The sequence below is a fragment of the Vitis riparia genome, chromosome 6, assembly GCF_004353265.1.
Source record: "Vitis riparia cultivar Riparia Gloire de Montpellier isolate 1030 chromosome 6, EGFV_Vit.rip_1.0, whole genome shotgun sequence".
NCBI classification, from domain to species: Eukaryota; Viridiplantae; Streptophyta; class Magnoliopsida; order Vitales; family Vitaceae; genus Vitis; species Vitis riparia.
Window position 1 is genome coordinate 14,562,801 of NC_048436.1, and position 16,441 is coordinate 14,579,241.

The following is a 16,441-nucleotide window of genomic DNA, read 5'->3' on the forward strand; positions in this document are numbered from 1 at the left end:
TATTAAATAGTGTACCGGGAAATTGCCTGTTTTTCTTCAAGTTTCTGGTTTACGATGAACATGTCATCTACATGAAGTGACAAATCTGAAGAAGAATAAATCTAATACAGAAGGAAAAAATAATAAATAAATTCTAGGGTAACTGTCTTGATAGAATTCAATACCATCTAGACGCAACATGATATGATCTATAGGATGCTTAAGCTTCTGTAGTGCTCTCTCTTTTGGCTCCTATAATCGTTTTGTAAACCACTATCTTTCGATAACAAAATTCTTAGTCTATGTCCAGCAAAAGAGAAAAAAAAAAGAAAAAAAAGGGCAAAGTTAGGAGGGAAAGCGTGTCACAGGGAACTAGTAGAACTTTACTAACATATACTATGGGATGCAGGCATCCTTTGCCCTCTTAATATCTGTTGTTGCAATACCAATACAGAAGCTGTACTACTGAAATCCATGGAAGCAATGTAGTCTCCAATCACTCCCAATTCTTGATTCTCACTCCAATTTGATAATCCTTCGAGGAGCACCGGATTGATCCCATGTTTCCTCCCCATGATCCAAAGATCATAGGCATCGTTGTTCATAGCCTGAATGGCGCTCACTGTTTCTTCTCCATTCCTCACCACGACCTCTTTGTAAATCACCTGCTCATTTGCCTCATTCTTCACCCAAAACCATGTCACCAACCCATCATCAAGCTTCTTCTCTAATCCATCATCTCTTTCATAATTTTCGGTAAGGAACCGTACTACTGTAAGAGACACATCGGGATTCCCAGCCATTCGATCTGCATAAGCAAGGGCCTCTCGAGCATCAGCTCCTCCTAAAAATAAAACTGCAAAATGACGGGATGAGGCCCGGAAGGAGCGTGTCACACATTGGTTTCTTTGAGGACCCTTGTCTACAAGGATTGCAACAGAGCAAGGTGCATGGGCCAAGATACATGAGTTGACCATGTGCGAAATGTTGCCATTGATATCAATGCCTTCGGCATGGAAGGGCAGGATAATGAGACTAGCTTTATTCACGAGAGCGAGCTCACATATGTCTTGGTACATGCTTCGTCGGGGGGACACAGCTGTGAAGGGATGGATCCTGACATAATCGCCTCTGGTTTCCTGATAGAGCTTTAGGGCGCTGTGGACGGTGGAGTAGCTGGTATTCTCTCCATACTGCTTCTCATGTTTTTCATGGTCTATAAAGATGGGTGAAGCCCGGCCAAGGAGCTCAACCAGGCGGAGAGCATAAACCACAACGGGGCTACTCAATGTTGGATTTGATACTTCAAGAAGATTAATCAGCCAAGCCACGTTTTCCTGGTCATGGATGCAAGCTACCAAATGGAGTTCAGCGTTTGGAGCAGTATGCTGGATGGTTCGCCTCTTATTAACCATGTATGGCCTTGTCGGATTATAGAGAGTACTGACCAAAGGTGTGACCACTGCAGTTAGTACAGTACTTGACAGCACCATCAACGTGAAACCTGGCAGCTTCACCATCTGCACACATAGATGAATTGGAATTTCTGTTTGATAGAGAGATAGAGAGAAAGGAGAAAACGGAGAGAGTACCTTAAGGTCTACCCAATGCAGGTATAACAGGTACTCTACTTGGCCTCTAAAGCTCATAATGAGACTAAGAGTGAGGCTATCTCTAAACGGCATTTCAAGGAAATGAGCAGTGAGTAGAGTCGAAAGCAGTTTGGCTGAAAATCCGGTGATGACCATGATAAACAGGGGGGACAGAGCCGACCAGTAGTCACTCAAGGAAAATAGATCCACGTAGAGCCCCACTGATGCGTATGCAAAGGGCATGAAAAGCTCCATCATGATAGTTTCGCATTTGTCGACTATGGTGGATCCCAGCGGCGGACCATCGGGTATTGCCAGCCCCAGCCACAGCGGCCCATTCGCAATGGCTGCACCGAGGAAGTCAGACAAAAACGCCATCACCATCACCCCCAGCAAAATAAAAATTATGTAGACCTGTGCCACTGGTTTCCCCTCTGGTGTTCTGCGAATGACCCAAGTCATGGCTCTCCGAACAACAGTCGTTGTAAACCCTATAAATCCAAACAAGGAAACCAAATGCCACAGAGCAGCCTTGCTCCTGGATTCCCCTTGTTTTGCAGCCTCAAAAGCTATCACAAAAGTGATCCCTATTGCGTCGGTTATGATTGAGACGGACAATGCCATTCGTCCTATCTCCGAACTCAGCAGGTTCTGCTCTCTCAGGATAGGGTAGAGCACAGGAAATGCTGTTATGGACATACTTGCAGCAACCCCCCATATCGATGAACCCTTCTCAAGCTCGTGATCTAACCGTGTCCGGAAGAGAAGCGCCACTAGAGTGACCGATACCAGGGGAGTAATCGCTCCACATACAGCTATCATTACATGCTTCCTTCCCGAACCCTTCATCATAGAAAGATCCATTTTCACTCCTGATATGAATAGGAAATATATGAAACCCAGTACTCCCAAATTGTGCACCAAAAAGCTTCCTTCATCCGAAAACATCTTCCTCGCGAACGTCCTGCTGCGCCCCAGAACCGTCGGTCCCACGATTATACCACCCTGATTAAAACCATTAGAATCCAATCATCATTAGAATGCAGCCATGCTCCCAGAAAATGAAAAACCAGGCAGAAAAAGAGTAGTGGGCAGGTGATGAGGGAGTCTTACAATAACATCAGAGACAACTCTAGGCTGCCTCAGAGGCTTGAGAAGAAAGCGAACGAGACGACTGAGGAGGATGACGAGGGACATCTCCAATAAGAGCAGTGAAAAAGGGGTCTGCAGAGGATTCTCCCCATAGAATATCCCGATAGATCGATGCTTGTTGACGGTGGTTCGGCACGAAACCAGGTCCCGAGCGTTGGGATCAATTTTCACCATAGCCGGAAACAACTAGTAGGCCTGCATTCACCGACTCTCCTCTGGAAGAAAGAAAGTTAAGAGAATCGAGGACACCATGCAAAACGGTAACTGAAACTCTCTGGCCATGCAATTGAATCTTGCATAAGTATCCGAAATAACTGGATGATCCTCACCATGCAACATACTTGGATAAAATCCCATCCATGCAAAACAAATAAACCAAAGACATAGAAATAGATAGCTCTTTAATGGGATGGACGTCCGTTGAATCAGGGACCCAAGCTAGTTGACCATTTTTTTTCATTTTTGTGTGAACTACATACATCCCAAAAGTGGGAAAAACTCGTTTCTTTTTTTAGAATAATTTCAAATTGTGTTCGAGAATAAAACCGGAACTACATCTCTCCACCAACTTATTCTTCCTATTTTTCACAATATAGCACCAAACAAAAATGGAAGACACATCCATTTCTCTTTTAATTTTCACAATTTGAAGACACTTGTTGAGCATAGTTTTCAAATAAGTAAAAATCCTTGCAATATTCTCAGGGAATTAGAATTAGAGTAGAATTTCACTTTCCCATTCTTTCCCTTTCAATTTTTCTCACACTCGTTATTACTTCACCCCAAAGTTTAAAGTCGTGGAGGCCCATGCTTCCATGGATGGGATGATGATGCTATTTATGAGAGTCAGAGCTAGAGGAAAACCATGCCTAAAAATAAGGCGGCTGTTATGTTCCATGTTTCCATCCGTGGAGAGGGATTTAATAGGGTGCAGCTGTATTTCAGCCGCCACTCTTCAGGGTATAAATTTTAAAGCAATTCAACGAACACCACCCATCTTGGACCCCCCCTCTCCTCCCTTCTTCATGCTTGGACGGTTGGACCATCCAATCGTGCTTCACAACCAAATACTTTTTTTTTTAATTTCATTATATTTATGATGTCCTATCACTCCATCCGTATCACAATATTAATTTATTTTTACTTTTTTAACTAATAAGATATTAAAAATATTATTCCACACCAAAAATCGATTCCTCCCCCATTCACATTTTGACAAAGATTTGTCCAAAAATTTTCCTTGTCACCTTACACATCGACAATGTGCATATCTCATAACATTAGAAAAGAAATCCAAACTATAATTTTCTTTTAAATGATGGTGACACTCCCAATTTAATTGAAAACTTTATTGATATAATTATTATTAGAATATAGTAGGTTGTGCATTTTTTTATTTTTGTAGAATGGTTCAACTTATTTATAATTATGAAAATTGAGAACCCCCCATCTGTAGACAACGGGGGATCCACATATCATTCCAAATTTCCAACCTCAACTCCCATGGGTGCTTGGCAAGAATGAATACAATGAGGCCATTTTGCAGCTTCCCCGTCTACATTCTTGCCATCCCTTTCACATAAATTTGACCAAGTTATTTCTATTCGATTATGACACGAACACGAATACATTTAAATTATTTTCATACAATCGGTGTTGTCTCTGCAAACCGTCGTCAAGGTCACGCCAAATCATCGAAACATAGACAGGTTTTAAGACCCCACTTGAAAAGTAATGTGGTTTTGGACCGCCTTAACTTGGTCAACTTGCAGCTTAGCCAATCATGGATGCCATGCTTTGTAATTTTGTAGATAAGAGTAAGGTTCCAGCGGTGTTGATGATTATATATTTGTTTGATAGCTTATACTTTAATTCTGAAAGCTAAATCATTGTATCATATGTACCAGGCCTAGCCCTCATGGCCATACCAAGTCCCACAATACAGGAGGAAAAAATAATGGCTTAGGGATGGTCCCAGTAGAATCATTTCCACATCATACTCGAATTCAAAATTCATGACCCCAACAGATTTTTTTTCACCACAAGGTAGCAAAACTTCAAAGAGATCCAAGACCCCACTTGGGATTTTTTTTCTTTTTTGTTTTTAGCTTTGATTAAGCCCTTATATTAAGTCCTTTCTCAAAAACTTAAACCATATGATAAACCCTTATTGAGCTAAAAATAGTAATTATGACTTCTCAAAAATTAAGCCCAAACAAGGTCTAAATCTCCTTTCTTCCAATCAGTTGAAAATACCAGTCCAAGGATGGAACTTAAAGTTTGAGATAGCACAAATCGATGTTGTATGGATGAATGGGTCCATTTTGAATAGGTGGAAGTGGCTGTAGAAACACATTTCCACAGTACCTTGAAGATGATAATTAAAAATTTTAGAATAAGAGGAGAGAAGCTTTGGAGAGAATTCTTACAGGTAAGCTGGTTCTTTTGTCCCTATAAGTAAAGACACACTTTGTACCCTAAAGTGAAATCAATCTTCTAAATACTTGCAATCATCTACAGCTATATTCATCCCAACCCTACACGTGGCACATAATGGCCAACCAGATGACCCAATTTGCACCTCAAACAGATATGGATAAATACACTTGCTTTAAAGAAATCACATTAAATCAAGTCAAACTCCACCATCATGCCCTCTCTGGACTACTAATTTTAAAAAATAAAAAAATAAAAAAAAAATCTTTCTTTTTTTTTTAATTTTTTATTGTGATGCATCATGCATGAAAGGAAAGAAAAATTGTATTAAAAAAATCGAAGTTCAAAAGGAAAAAAGAAGGAATAGTTTAAGATTACATCAATTTTTTTTGCCTTAACCGGTGATGATGAAGGAAATGGAAAGAAAAGAAGGATGGAGGATGTGACATAAACGACGATGGATAGGGGTCAACATCCACAGTCATAATACCATGGCTAAAAAAGCCTGCAAAAATTTAAGTCAAAACATAAAACCCTAGCTCCATAAACTGAAAACCTTCCACTGTAGAAAATTAGGGTTTCGGACTCAACATTGAAACCCAACTGACACAAGAGAGAGAAATTTAAACAACTAACCTTTTTCCTTCAAATAAAGCCCAGAAAAATTAACTTTTCAAAAGAAAAAGGGAAACCCTCTAAAAAGTAGGGTATGAAAGGTAAGAGAACAGTATCAAATGAGACAAACCCCATCTGGGTAACATGAAGGAGAAGAGCCACAGATCATTTATGTATACTGCTGTGACTGTCCTACTGAAATCCAACTAAAAACAAGAGCATGCTCAGAGGGACTCAGTGCCCAAATATATAAAAAAACCTGCAGGAGTACCACTTACATGAAGAAGAACAACATCAACCACAGATTATTTATCTTTCCTGTGAGTCCACCACAGTGGAATCAACCCAAAAGGGAGTGATTAATCTGAAGACCCAAGTTTTCCCTTTTACTTTTCATAGAATCATAAATGCAACCAAAGAACCAAAGAACAATATGTAACCCTATCTCCGATCAGTAACAAAGAGAGAGAAGGAGGAAGAGGAGAAGAGGAAGAGAAGAAGAACACATAATGATGACATCACTTATTTTGATATCAGTACCCTGCTCAAATCAAAACAAAAAGAAAGACATAATCAGAAGAGCTTGATTCTAGGTTAAAAGGAACAGAAAGAAAAAAAAAAACACCAAAGGTGCATCCACAAGATTCAGCTCTTTGACAGGAGATCACAGCCACAGTTCATCCTTACCCTACTGAAATCAAACCAAGAACAGTCCTTTTAGCCCTTCGAAAAAAAATACAAAAACAAAAACAAAAAACCATGGATGAACCCAAGAAAGAAGGGTGAGAGAAGTAAGATCAGTGGGAAAAAAGGCCAAACCCATCAGAGCAACCTCATGTAATCATTTATATTTCACTATTGAGTACCCTACTGAAATCAAACCAAGAAGGAGAGTATAATTTGAAAGACCTTGCTTTCAGAATAAAAGAGAAAAACAAAAGGAAAATCATAGATGCAGCCAGAAACGATTTATATATAGGTAAATATAGTACATACCCAAATACTCAATATCGTCCTTGAAGCTGAAACTGCACCAGAGATAGTAAGAAGAACCCGTGAAACTCAGGATAGATAGCGCCACACACACAAAATGATGACCCAAAAAACAAGCTAGAAAAAATTTTCAACTCAACAATCATTTTCATCATGGCTCATGGCGCTATCCCTCCTGAGCTTAACAGATTCTCCCATACTGAGGTTCACCGACAAAAATTAACCCAAAACCAAGCAAAACCCACAAGCTATTTTCATTATACATCTCAGAAGTCTCACATGGTGGGTATGAAGAGAAGAGCCCAGGCTTGTATTTATAAGGGGAAGCGGACGTGTGGATGGGTTCATATGAGCCAGTTCAATGGGAACTTGTAAGTGCTTGGACCAAGTAAAAATGTTGGGTCTATGTGGAGAGTCGGATTTTATTTTATTTTATTTTTTCCTCCTTTCTCTTTTATGATTTATTTATTTCTTTGATTTTATAATTTACATCTTTGCAATATATGTATATTTTTTTCTTCATCCTTGGTAAGCCTGCCGACTACGTTACCTACCTCTTAGCCCTCTATTGGGATACGGTAATGGAGAGAATGAATTGAGGGTTTCTACGTTTATATCAACCTCATTTCTCCACTTTTCCTCCTTTGTAAGAACACAACCCTAATTTCCTTGATTTTGTTTGTGAAAGAAGGTTGCCCAGATTCAATATACCACTGGTTTCTTTGATTTTGTTTGTGAAGGAAAGTTGCCCAGATTCAATATACCACCAGTGAAACCTGACCCACACCAATAAGTTTTCTCATATGCACCAAGACTGAAGTAGGTAAGAGTCTCTACAAAAATTCATGAAAATATTTTTAGTAAGTTCATTGTATTAGTTAGTGTTCTTAATTTTACAAGATTTTGATGCAATGCACCACTAACCCCACTAAGATTCAAGTGGGATAAGAGATGGGACTCAAGCTGGTACTTGTCTTGCATGTTTACTACTGATTAAGAGTAATGATAAAAGCAGGAGACAATTTTATGATCAATCCAATGCATTAATATCATTCACTTTGTAAAAAGATCATCTCTCTGGTATCATCTTGAATGTTTTTATATAATCTTATGTGATAAAAATGTGATTAAAGTACAAAAGACATAATTAAAGAATGAAAAATATAAAAAGATTGTGAAAAAATAATTTGGATACAAAAAAATGTATCAAATACAAATAAAAACAAGATAAGAAAAAAGTAATTAGATTATTATCAACATAACCAAATTATACACTTTTATAAAGGTCAACTAAGATGTAAGTGAATAAGAGTAACTTAGTATATTAATCTTTAATTAAAAATAAAACATCAATACCCAGCAAATTTTTGAACTAATTTAAGGCACTAATGTTCTTAATTTCATGAAATTTTAACATGATATATTAAAAATCCCTCAAATTCCTACCGATCAATCATTTTTTTCAACAAACTCTACATATCTGCAATTTCAAACAATTATTTCCAGAAAAGAAAGCATTTTCTTTAAATTCTTTAAGTAGATACTCAAAATTCTGAACCCTGTACACCAAGGAGGTTAAAATGAAGATCTCACAATCATCAAATGTTTGTTGCCCATAATGTGATGCAAATGGGGATTACTTATGTTTTAATCAAGCATTACTGGGTGGGTCAAGAATCATTGCACCATAGGTCCATTGGCTGCCCTTCACTATCCCAACAGCACTTGTGAGTAATACTTTTTGGAACCCCCTTATTCGTCAAGGCAATCATCATGAGGTAATAATCTCAATTAGAGTCGGCAACATGAATCTTATTATTCTCTCTTGAAGGCCCTCCAACACTACTACAATCATGAAGAGACTGTTTCAGTGAAGTGCTGTCTAAAAATATCCAATCTAATTTGTGTTTTTATCATGATAAATTTTGTAATCATCCTTATCAACTCGAACATTTGGTCCTTTTCAATTTTAGGATTAAAAAAAAAATTAAAGTTAGTAGCAAAGGAATAAATAAATAAATGAGTGTTTAAATAAATATATCAACACTTGTAATCATCATTATGAACTTAAACATTTCCTCTTTTAAACATGGGTTAAAGAATTAAAGTTAGTATCCAAAGAATCAATGAATAAATAAATAAATGGGTTGATTATAATTGTTTTAGTTAGGATGCTTTTAAAACCAAATCCTAAGTCAGGTGGTAAAGGTGGAGCATATCCCAGTTTCATCGGCCTGCATATTGCTTTACTCATGAAGCCAGCTGAAGTATGAAATCAGGACTGAGAATATAGGCCAAAAAAACCATTATGAATTCAGTTGAAATTATAGCTTTTAATATCAATTGATTAATGGCTTGAGCATGGTTATATTTTTTCCTCTTTGGGTAAGAACCAAGCCATGCCTTGGATTGTTATGATTAGAAGATTAAAATTAAGGCATGATGCTTAATTTCTATTTCCTGAAATCTATTATCTTAATGGTGTTCTTGCAATGTAAAACATCTAGATAACTGGAAGTTGAAACTAGCCTATTTCTTCTTCCATTTTTCATTTAGCTCCATTTGGAATAATGCCCTTTGATTTTTATTAGAAGTATAATACCATAAAATTTTATGTTTGAGAGCTATATTTTAAAAATAATTTTATTAAACACAAAGATAATTATGACATTTTTAAATAAAGAGAAAATAATGCAAAAGGTAACACTCAAAAAAATCAATTTTAAAAGAGAGCAGTTAAAACTTCTTCGTTAAAAATATAGAAGTCTTTCAAAAATATTTAAGAAGGGGAAACTTTTAGGGTTGAAATTTTTTTTTGCTTTGAATTTGGTTTCTCATTGAAGTCCACAACTTTTACCAAGAACCCCACTCACAAGAGGAATTTAGGAAAGATCCAATAAGCTACAACTATTAGGGGAACAACTTTAATTCCTCCCATTTTGTGGTGACAATGTATACTCGAACATAATGTGAGTTTAGTTTTTCTATTTTTTTGTTGTTTGTGTTTAGGTTTGATTTTGTGTTTAATTTTGTTGACTCAAAGAGGTCTGAATTTTGCAGTTGAAATGTGGCTGCAATATATATATATATATGGTTTGATATGTCCTAGTTAAGTTGTATTTAGGATTTTGGAGTTTAAAACCCATGGTAGCAAAATCTGAGTATGAAAACTTGGGTCAAGGAAAATGAATTTGTAGTTATGAAAGTGAGAAAAGATGTTAGGGAAGATGAATAGGTTCATGTAACAAGGAATTATAATAGGCAAAATTTGAGTAGGAAAGGAAAGAATAAGAGTATGAATTTTTAAATCTTCTATGTAGGATGGAGTGGAGGAAGATGTGTGTAAAATTGAAGGGTGAGAAGGATGTATATGAAGGTATGAAGTAAGGGAAATTGGGAAGAAAATTTATAATTTGTAAATTTTTATTATTTATATTATTGCATCATGTCTAAAAAGATTATATCTTATGTCTCGAATCTCTCATTGCTCAAAAATACTGTATTGTTATAGTGTCGGACAATGATATTAGGACAATGATTGGAAAAATATCAACACCTTGTGGTTGCCATTTTCCATGGGTGTAACTCTTAATCAAAATACTCTCTTTTTAAAATAAAACATCTCAATCTCATCGTGCTCAAGACTTTTCTCACCTAAAAAAAGCCACTTTAATGAGGTTACTTTGTTGTTTTTATTCATTGTTTATCATATGCACCTTCGCAATCAATTGAACTTTATGAAATAAATATGTTATAATATGATTGAGACATAACACGTTATTGTTAAAACAAGGGCCCTTCCATATGGTGTAACCATTTGTTTGCTTCTTGAGAAAGTTGAGGTAGACTTCTCAGGCAAGGAGAATGATGTTGTTGAACGTAATATACTATTGACTTCGACCTCTAAACCTAGTATTAAAGAAAAAAAAAAGTGAAAGAGAATCTTGTTGTACCACTATTTTTACAACATATACCTCCTTTTGATCTTTAAAAGGTGTACATACTTTGTATAGATTTACAAATAAAGTGTTGACATTTTTGCATATTTAATTAGAAAGATTGATCATCGACGGGAATGCAACTTACCCTAGTGCGCTTCTTCCAACTCTAACATGTTTGATGATGATAAAAGAGATAATGATGATGGAAATAAGAGTGCTAATGGTAAGGATGAGGATGATGACGAGGATGAGGATAAAAAGTTAGTGAAATGATGAACTTGATGCATGATTACCTTAATTTTTTAGATGCATATGAACGGATTTTGTTTCCGATCAATTTGGGTACATTTTGAATATTATTTATGTGGAACTTGGTTTGGTTAGAAAGTAATGTAACTTAGTTTATGCATTGGGTTTGTAGAAATGTGTTATATTTAGATGCTTACCAAGGAAAAATGTTATCGAATATAAGCTTTCTTCTAATTGGAATTTCAACATTTATATGATCGACATTTAAACAAAAATAAGGTGATAATTTTGAAAGGATCATGTCAAGCACATCATAATATAAGTCATATATTAAGAATGTACTTTGATCTATTTATATTTATTAAGAATATACTTATTTTTTCAATGGTGTAGTCAACATAAAGATGATGATTCTGATGAATATTGAGAGTCGATACATTGAATTCACTTGTAATATAAAAGATTTGTATTAGAACTAAAAGTAGTAGAAAAATTATTAGAAGTATGAACTCTAAATGGTTAGCAGATCAATCACTCTCCTTGACTTTTTCATTAACCCTATGTAGCTTCTATTCTCACTTTGGTAGACTCAAAGACCAATTTGCTCATTTCCTTTTCAAAGTTGCATTTTCTTACTCTTTCAATGTTCACCATCTTCTTCTTCTTCATTTCTTCCCTTGTTAAAAAAACACATTCCCTTGGATTAAAAGAAGAAAGAAAAATCAAATTTCCTTTCAACTAACATTCCAGCAATTTGCAATATCAAGAGTAACAACTCTTACTATATATATTTCACATTTAAAACATTTGGATTATTAATAAAACAATTGATTTTATAGACAATAAAGAATTTCTTTAAATTTTCTTATGAATCAATCAAATTATTAAAAATAAAATAAAATAAAATCTCTTTAACATAATTAAATTTATCCTCAACCCATAACTTGAAGTTAATGACAAAGTGAATTTTTTTTTAGAAATATATACATTCATCAATAATTTCCACTATTCATCACCATTCTCAAAGAAATTTCACAATTAAAAGAAAAAATAATTTTTTTTTTAAGTACAAAAGGCATCATGGGCTTTAATCATTAAGAGTAAGGACTAAGGAGTCTTCCATTTGTAAATATTTTGGAAAGACCCTGACACCTTTAAAATCATTAAGAAAATTTGTAATTTCCTTTTTAAATCTTCTCACAAAAAATCTTAACTCAACTTGTTCTTGGATGCCATAGAAAAAGGACAAAAAAAATATATTTAAAAGGTATTAACAAAATTTCATTCTAATTTTCTTTCAAAAAATGAAAAGTTTTAAAAAATATATCTTTTATTAATTAATTTTTTCTCATTTTTTTATCCACATTTAAAAGTAATTATAATTATTTTTCTATTTTCTTTTTCCCTTTCATCGTCAAAAGCTTTTCTAACACCAAATGAATAACATTTAAGGCATTATTTTTGTTTCACCATAACATAAACCAATCATATCAAAATATAAATGAATGAAATGGATTTAGACAAGTGAATATATATAGTAAAATTTAAGTTATTAAATAAGGATATTAATAAATGAAATTAAAATATAAAAATAATGAGAAATGATATTGTATTATAAATAATAAAAACTAAAAATGTATACGTGGCACGTTTTTGAGGGGTGTCAAAAAAATTCATTCATTACACCTTCATCATATGAACACAATTGTAATTTTGTGGGTATCTTCTCTTTTTATTTATTTTGACAATTACTGGGGGAGAAAAAGTAGAAAAAAAAAAAGAAAGAAAAGAATTTAGATAATGCAAGTTGAGAAGCGGGAGGTAGAAATGTAAATAAGGTAGAAAAAGAGGGGCAATTTAGGGTGTAGAAAAACAAAAAATGTACCCTGAGTCATTCTTTCTCTGACTCAGAGGGACACGCCTCGGCACCTGCACCCGTCTCTTTCTCTCTTTTTCCTTCTCTTTCTTTCCTCCTTTTTCTTCATTCAATTCAGTACACATCTCCTCTGCATTTCTCAGAACTCCCCACACTCATACTCTCTGTTTCGACGCCCAAGAAAGAGGACCCCCCACCTCTCTTTCTTCCCTCTTCTTTTTTTATTTTTTTATTATTTATTTATTTTTAAATAATTTGTCATAATAACTTTTGGGAAAAGTATTAAAAGGACATTAATGCCCTCGTGGGCTCTGACCATCTCTTTATTTGGGTGAGTTGAGGGCCATTTCACTGCCATTTGGGGCTGGCCAGTGTTTCTGTTTCCGACCCTGACCCCACCCTGCCGAAAAGGTGAATTCCATCTTTGATCCTTCCTTTTTGGCTTATTATTATATTCTCCTCCTACCCTACTCCCATTTCTCTCCAATGGGCGGCCTCCCCATCACTCTTCTAAATCAAAATAAATATTTTAGTTTAATTTAAATTATCTAAATTTGTAAAAATAAAATCTTGAATTAGATTCCTAGAAAATTGAATTGGGTTGAAGTCACTCAAATGACATTCCTAATTAGAACTTTAAATACCACATAAAATATAGAATATGAAATAAATATGGCCTTTTCAAAATTAATAAAAACAAAAAAAGAGGAGATTTGGGAGATCACTTACAATTTGAAAATTTGATGGGAAGTGAGAAAAGTCTTAGGGTAGGGTGGTGGCAGTGGATAGATAGATGATAGATCATAGAAGATGGTAGGGAGGAGGAGGGCGGCATAGCATAATGGGTAGCCTAAAAGGTAGGGTATTAAGAGGAGGAGGAAAATGGCAACCCCAGCCCGCATGTGCATATAGGTTAAGCCTTCAAGGGTGTTCTTGGGTCACATCACATCCATCAGATTCGCACTCTAGCTTCGTTTTGTTTTGGATTCTTTGCCACGTGGTAGATGCAGGGTTAAGGCCCATTTTTTCCCTCCTCCATCTCCTTTGTGCTCCACTTTAAAAGCCCATTTGATTCACTCTGATTCTGCTGCCTCAAACATGTTCCTGATTTTTTTTTCCTCCTCTTTTTGCTTGAACCATTCTCTTCATTTTTATCATGATCCATGGCATAATTCCTTTTTCTTGTCACCCCCAAGTTATTTTAGAATATTTGGAAATCACACTATAGTGGAGATACTGGCATATGTCAAGATAATGCGATGTGTCTGTTTGTCTGTAATACATTATGATGTCAATTAAATGATTCCTCATCCGTAAGATTCGATATATGTTACATCATATCATGCATACTTTTTATTAATATATCTTATATTAGGTTAAAAGTCATGTGTTAGTAAGAGTGTCCACCTTCCATAAATAAATGTTATCATTGTAAATATTGATTTATGATATATATGAAAAGGAATGCACTCGCTATTTTCAAATAAGGTAATGCTCCCATTGAAAATAGAAGGGGTAGGGTTTTTCCTTTTTGTTTTAGTTTGCGAAGGTGACTCATGAGAATCTCCATCAACTCCACTTGTCTCACTAGGGTTGTATAGAATGACTTTTCTTATAGGAGTGATATTGACAAACTTTCGTAAATTAATCATCAATTGACCAACTTACTCTTTATTAACCTTCTGTATAAGATATTTCAATATACTTTTCTTTCAAGAAGAGATACTTCCCTCAAATTTCTTACACTTATAGTCTATTCACCTAATGTTTTATATTTATTTAAACATATTTGATTTTGATATAATATTTTGATATTATTATACTTTTCCAAGTGTAGGGTAGTGCCTACCTATGTGAAGTTGATATACTTTGATGGTGAGTTAACTTTCTACCATTGAATATTTGAGAGAGTTGAGGGTTTTAGTTTGATGAATGGGAATTGGAGATGAAAAAAAGCGACATTGGATATGCTTCAATTGAATTTAAGTAGGGCATATTCCCAATGATGGACCATTGTAAATATCATGTGTGGCCATAGGCATAAGAGGGTTGAAACAAAGGGTAATTGGTGTAAGGTATGGGAGTCTCCTATTGGTTAAGGTTCACCTATCACTGAGCTCAATAATAAGCTTTTATGTAAAAGACCAACATTTTATTTGAAAAAAAATAAATACTAAACCATATTTGAATTGCTTTGGATTTCTGCTCATTTGTAAGAGCTCTTGAGCTCATCAACAATGGTCCCCCTCATCTTCCGCGTTCTATATAATTACTATTTGCTTTCCTCTTCCCCTTTTCAATTATCTCTGCTTCTTCTACCTTAAGTCTCGATCGTCAATATCCTTAAGTATTAATAAATTTTAAATTAGGTTGATCAACAAATAAGATTTCATTTATCATTGATTTGAAGAATAACGAGTAAAGAGGATGCACATTTATCCTATCAATAATTCTAATTTAAAATCTCCATGTTTTCAATTATAAACCTTGAATGTCTTATATCTTATATAAAAATTATTATTATTTTTAATTTTAAAAAATAGAAAAAGTTTCCAAATCCATACTAAAAGGTTTTAACAAATAGGGATTACAAGGTAATAAAAAATATAATAATAAAAAGCATAATATTTGGAAAAACAAGTCATAAAATGAAAAACAAATCATATCAATGAAAGACATATTATTTGCAAAAATCAAGTCATAAAATCATTGAATTTATGCAGCATTACTAGTGAGCGGGCAGTGTAGAATGGTCTTAGGGAAAGCAAGGGGCTCTCGGCTCTCCCCCCCCACATCCCTCCATATTTGCCTTGTCCCTTCTCCAAACTCCACAGCTTAATTCCTTCACTTAGATAAAAAAAAAAAAAAGAAAAAAAGAAAAAAAAAGGGGCTAAATTTAATAAATTTTTTTTTTTACTATACATTTATAATTTAAGATAAATTATTTTTGAGGTGACTGTGAATCCGTACCATATGTATTTTCATAAAATAGAACACATCACTCTTCTCAATATCCATGCTTATATGAATATGTGGGAAAAGCACGTGGATGCACTGGCTGAGAATGAATGGGGATTTGGAGTCAGTATGTTGGAAATTGAAGCTGAAATATCAGTCCAATCCTCTCTTTGACTGTACCTCTCCATTCAGTGTTTCAAATCCCAATGACCCTCTGCAAGTGTTCAAGCCTTCATTTCCTTCTCCTTCCCTCTTTTTAAATCTTTCCCATCTCCCTCTCGTCCTTTGAACTTCAACGAATCAAACCCAATCCGTTGAGATAAAAAGGAATAGTTCAAAAAGAAAAAAAAGAAAATTAAAACACAGGGTGATGGGCCCACCTTTGAAGCCCAATAAGAAGATGAAAATCTACAGTGACATTTGGTAACAAAATTTACGAATGTGGTCAATACGGCATGGTAACACAAACCTAAAAATTCCTCCTAATTAATGAAAAAAGTGCTATAATTTTTGAACAAAATTAGAAATATAGTGTTGGTATATAGAAGGTAATTTACATGGATTGCTTTTTTTAGGCACATAAAATTTGATTTGAAAATGAGACCCCATTGTTGAAGTGTGTCGTCTGATTGTATGATTCTTAGAGTAGA

General features: G+C 34.8%; 1 protein-coding gene and 1 long non-coding RNA gene across 2 annotated transcripts; both read right to left on the minus strand.

Annotated features, from left to right (window-relative positions):
- Nucleotides 1-121: 121 nt before the first annotated feature.
- Nucleotides 122-3,247, minus strand: LOC117915982 (cation/H(+) antiporter 24-like). Its single transcript, XM_034831766.1, has 3 exons — nucleotides 2,685-3,247; nucleotides 1,572-2,576; nucleotides 122-1,499 (listed from the first exon to the last, which is right to left on the minus strand). The coding sequence occupies exons 1-3, from the start codon at nucleotides 2,895-2,897 to the stop codon at nucleotides 366-368; spliced, it is 2,352 nt and encodes a 783-aa protein (XP_034687657.1). The 5' UTR covers nucleotides 2,898-3,247; the 3' UTR covers nucleotides 122-365.
- A 2,886-nt stretch (nucleotides 3,248-6,133) lies between these two features.
- LOC117916695 lies at nucleotides 6,134-7,069 on the minus strand. Its single transcript, XR_004651588.1, has 2 exons — nucleotides 6,771-7,069; nucleotides 6,134-6,465 (listed from the first exon to the last, which is right to left on the minus strand). It is a non-coding gene; the product is annotated as an uncharacterized LOC117916695 (long non-coding RNA).
- Between the last annotated feature and the right edge of the window lie 9,372 nt (nucleotides 7,070-16,441).

Excerpts from the sequence above, each read along its gene's own strand:
- LOC117915982 (XM_034831766.1), bottom strand. The coding sequence starts at position 2,897 with ATGGTGAAAATTGATCCCAACGCTCGGGACCTGGTTTCGTGCCGAACC. Across the intron at positions 2,577-2,684 it reads GAGTTGTCTCTGATGTTATT|GGTGGTATAATCGTGGGACC; the intron begins GTAAGACTCCCT and ends GGTTTTAATCAG. Across the intron at positions 1,500-1,571 it reads TGCATTGGGTAGACCTTAAG|ATGGTGAAGCTGCCAGGTTT; the intron begins GTACTCTCTCCG and ends CTATGTGTGCAG.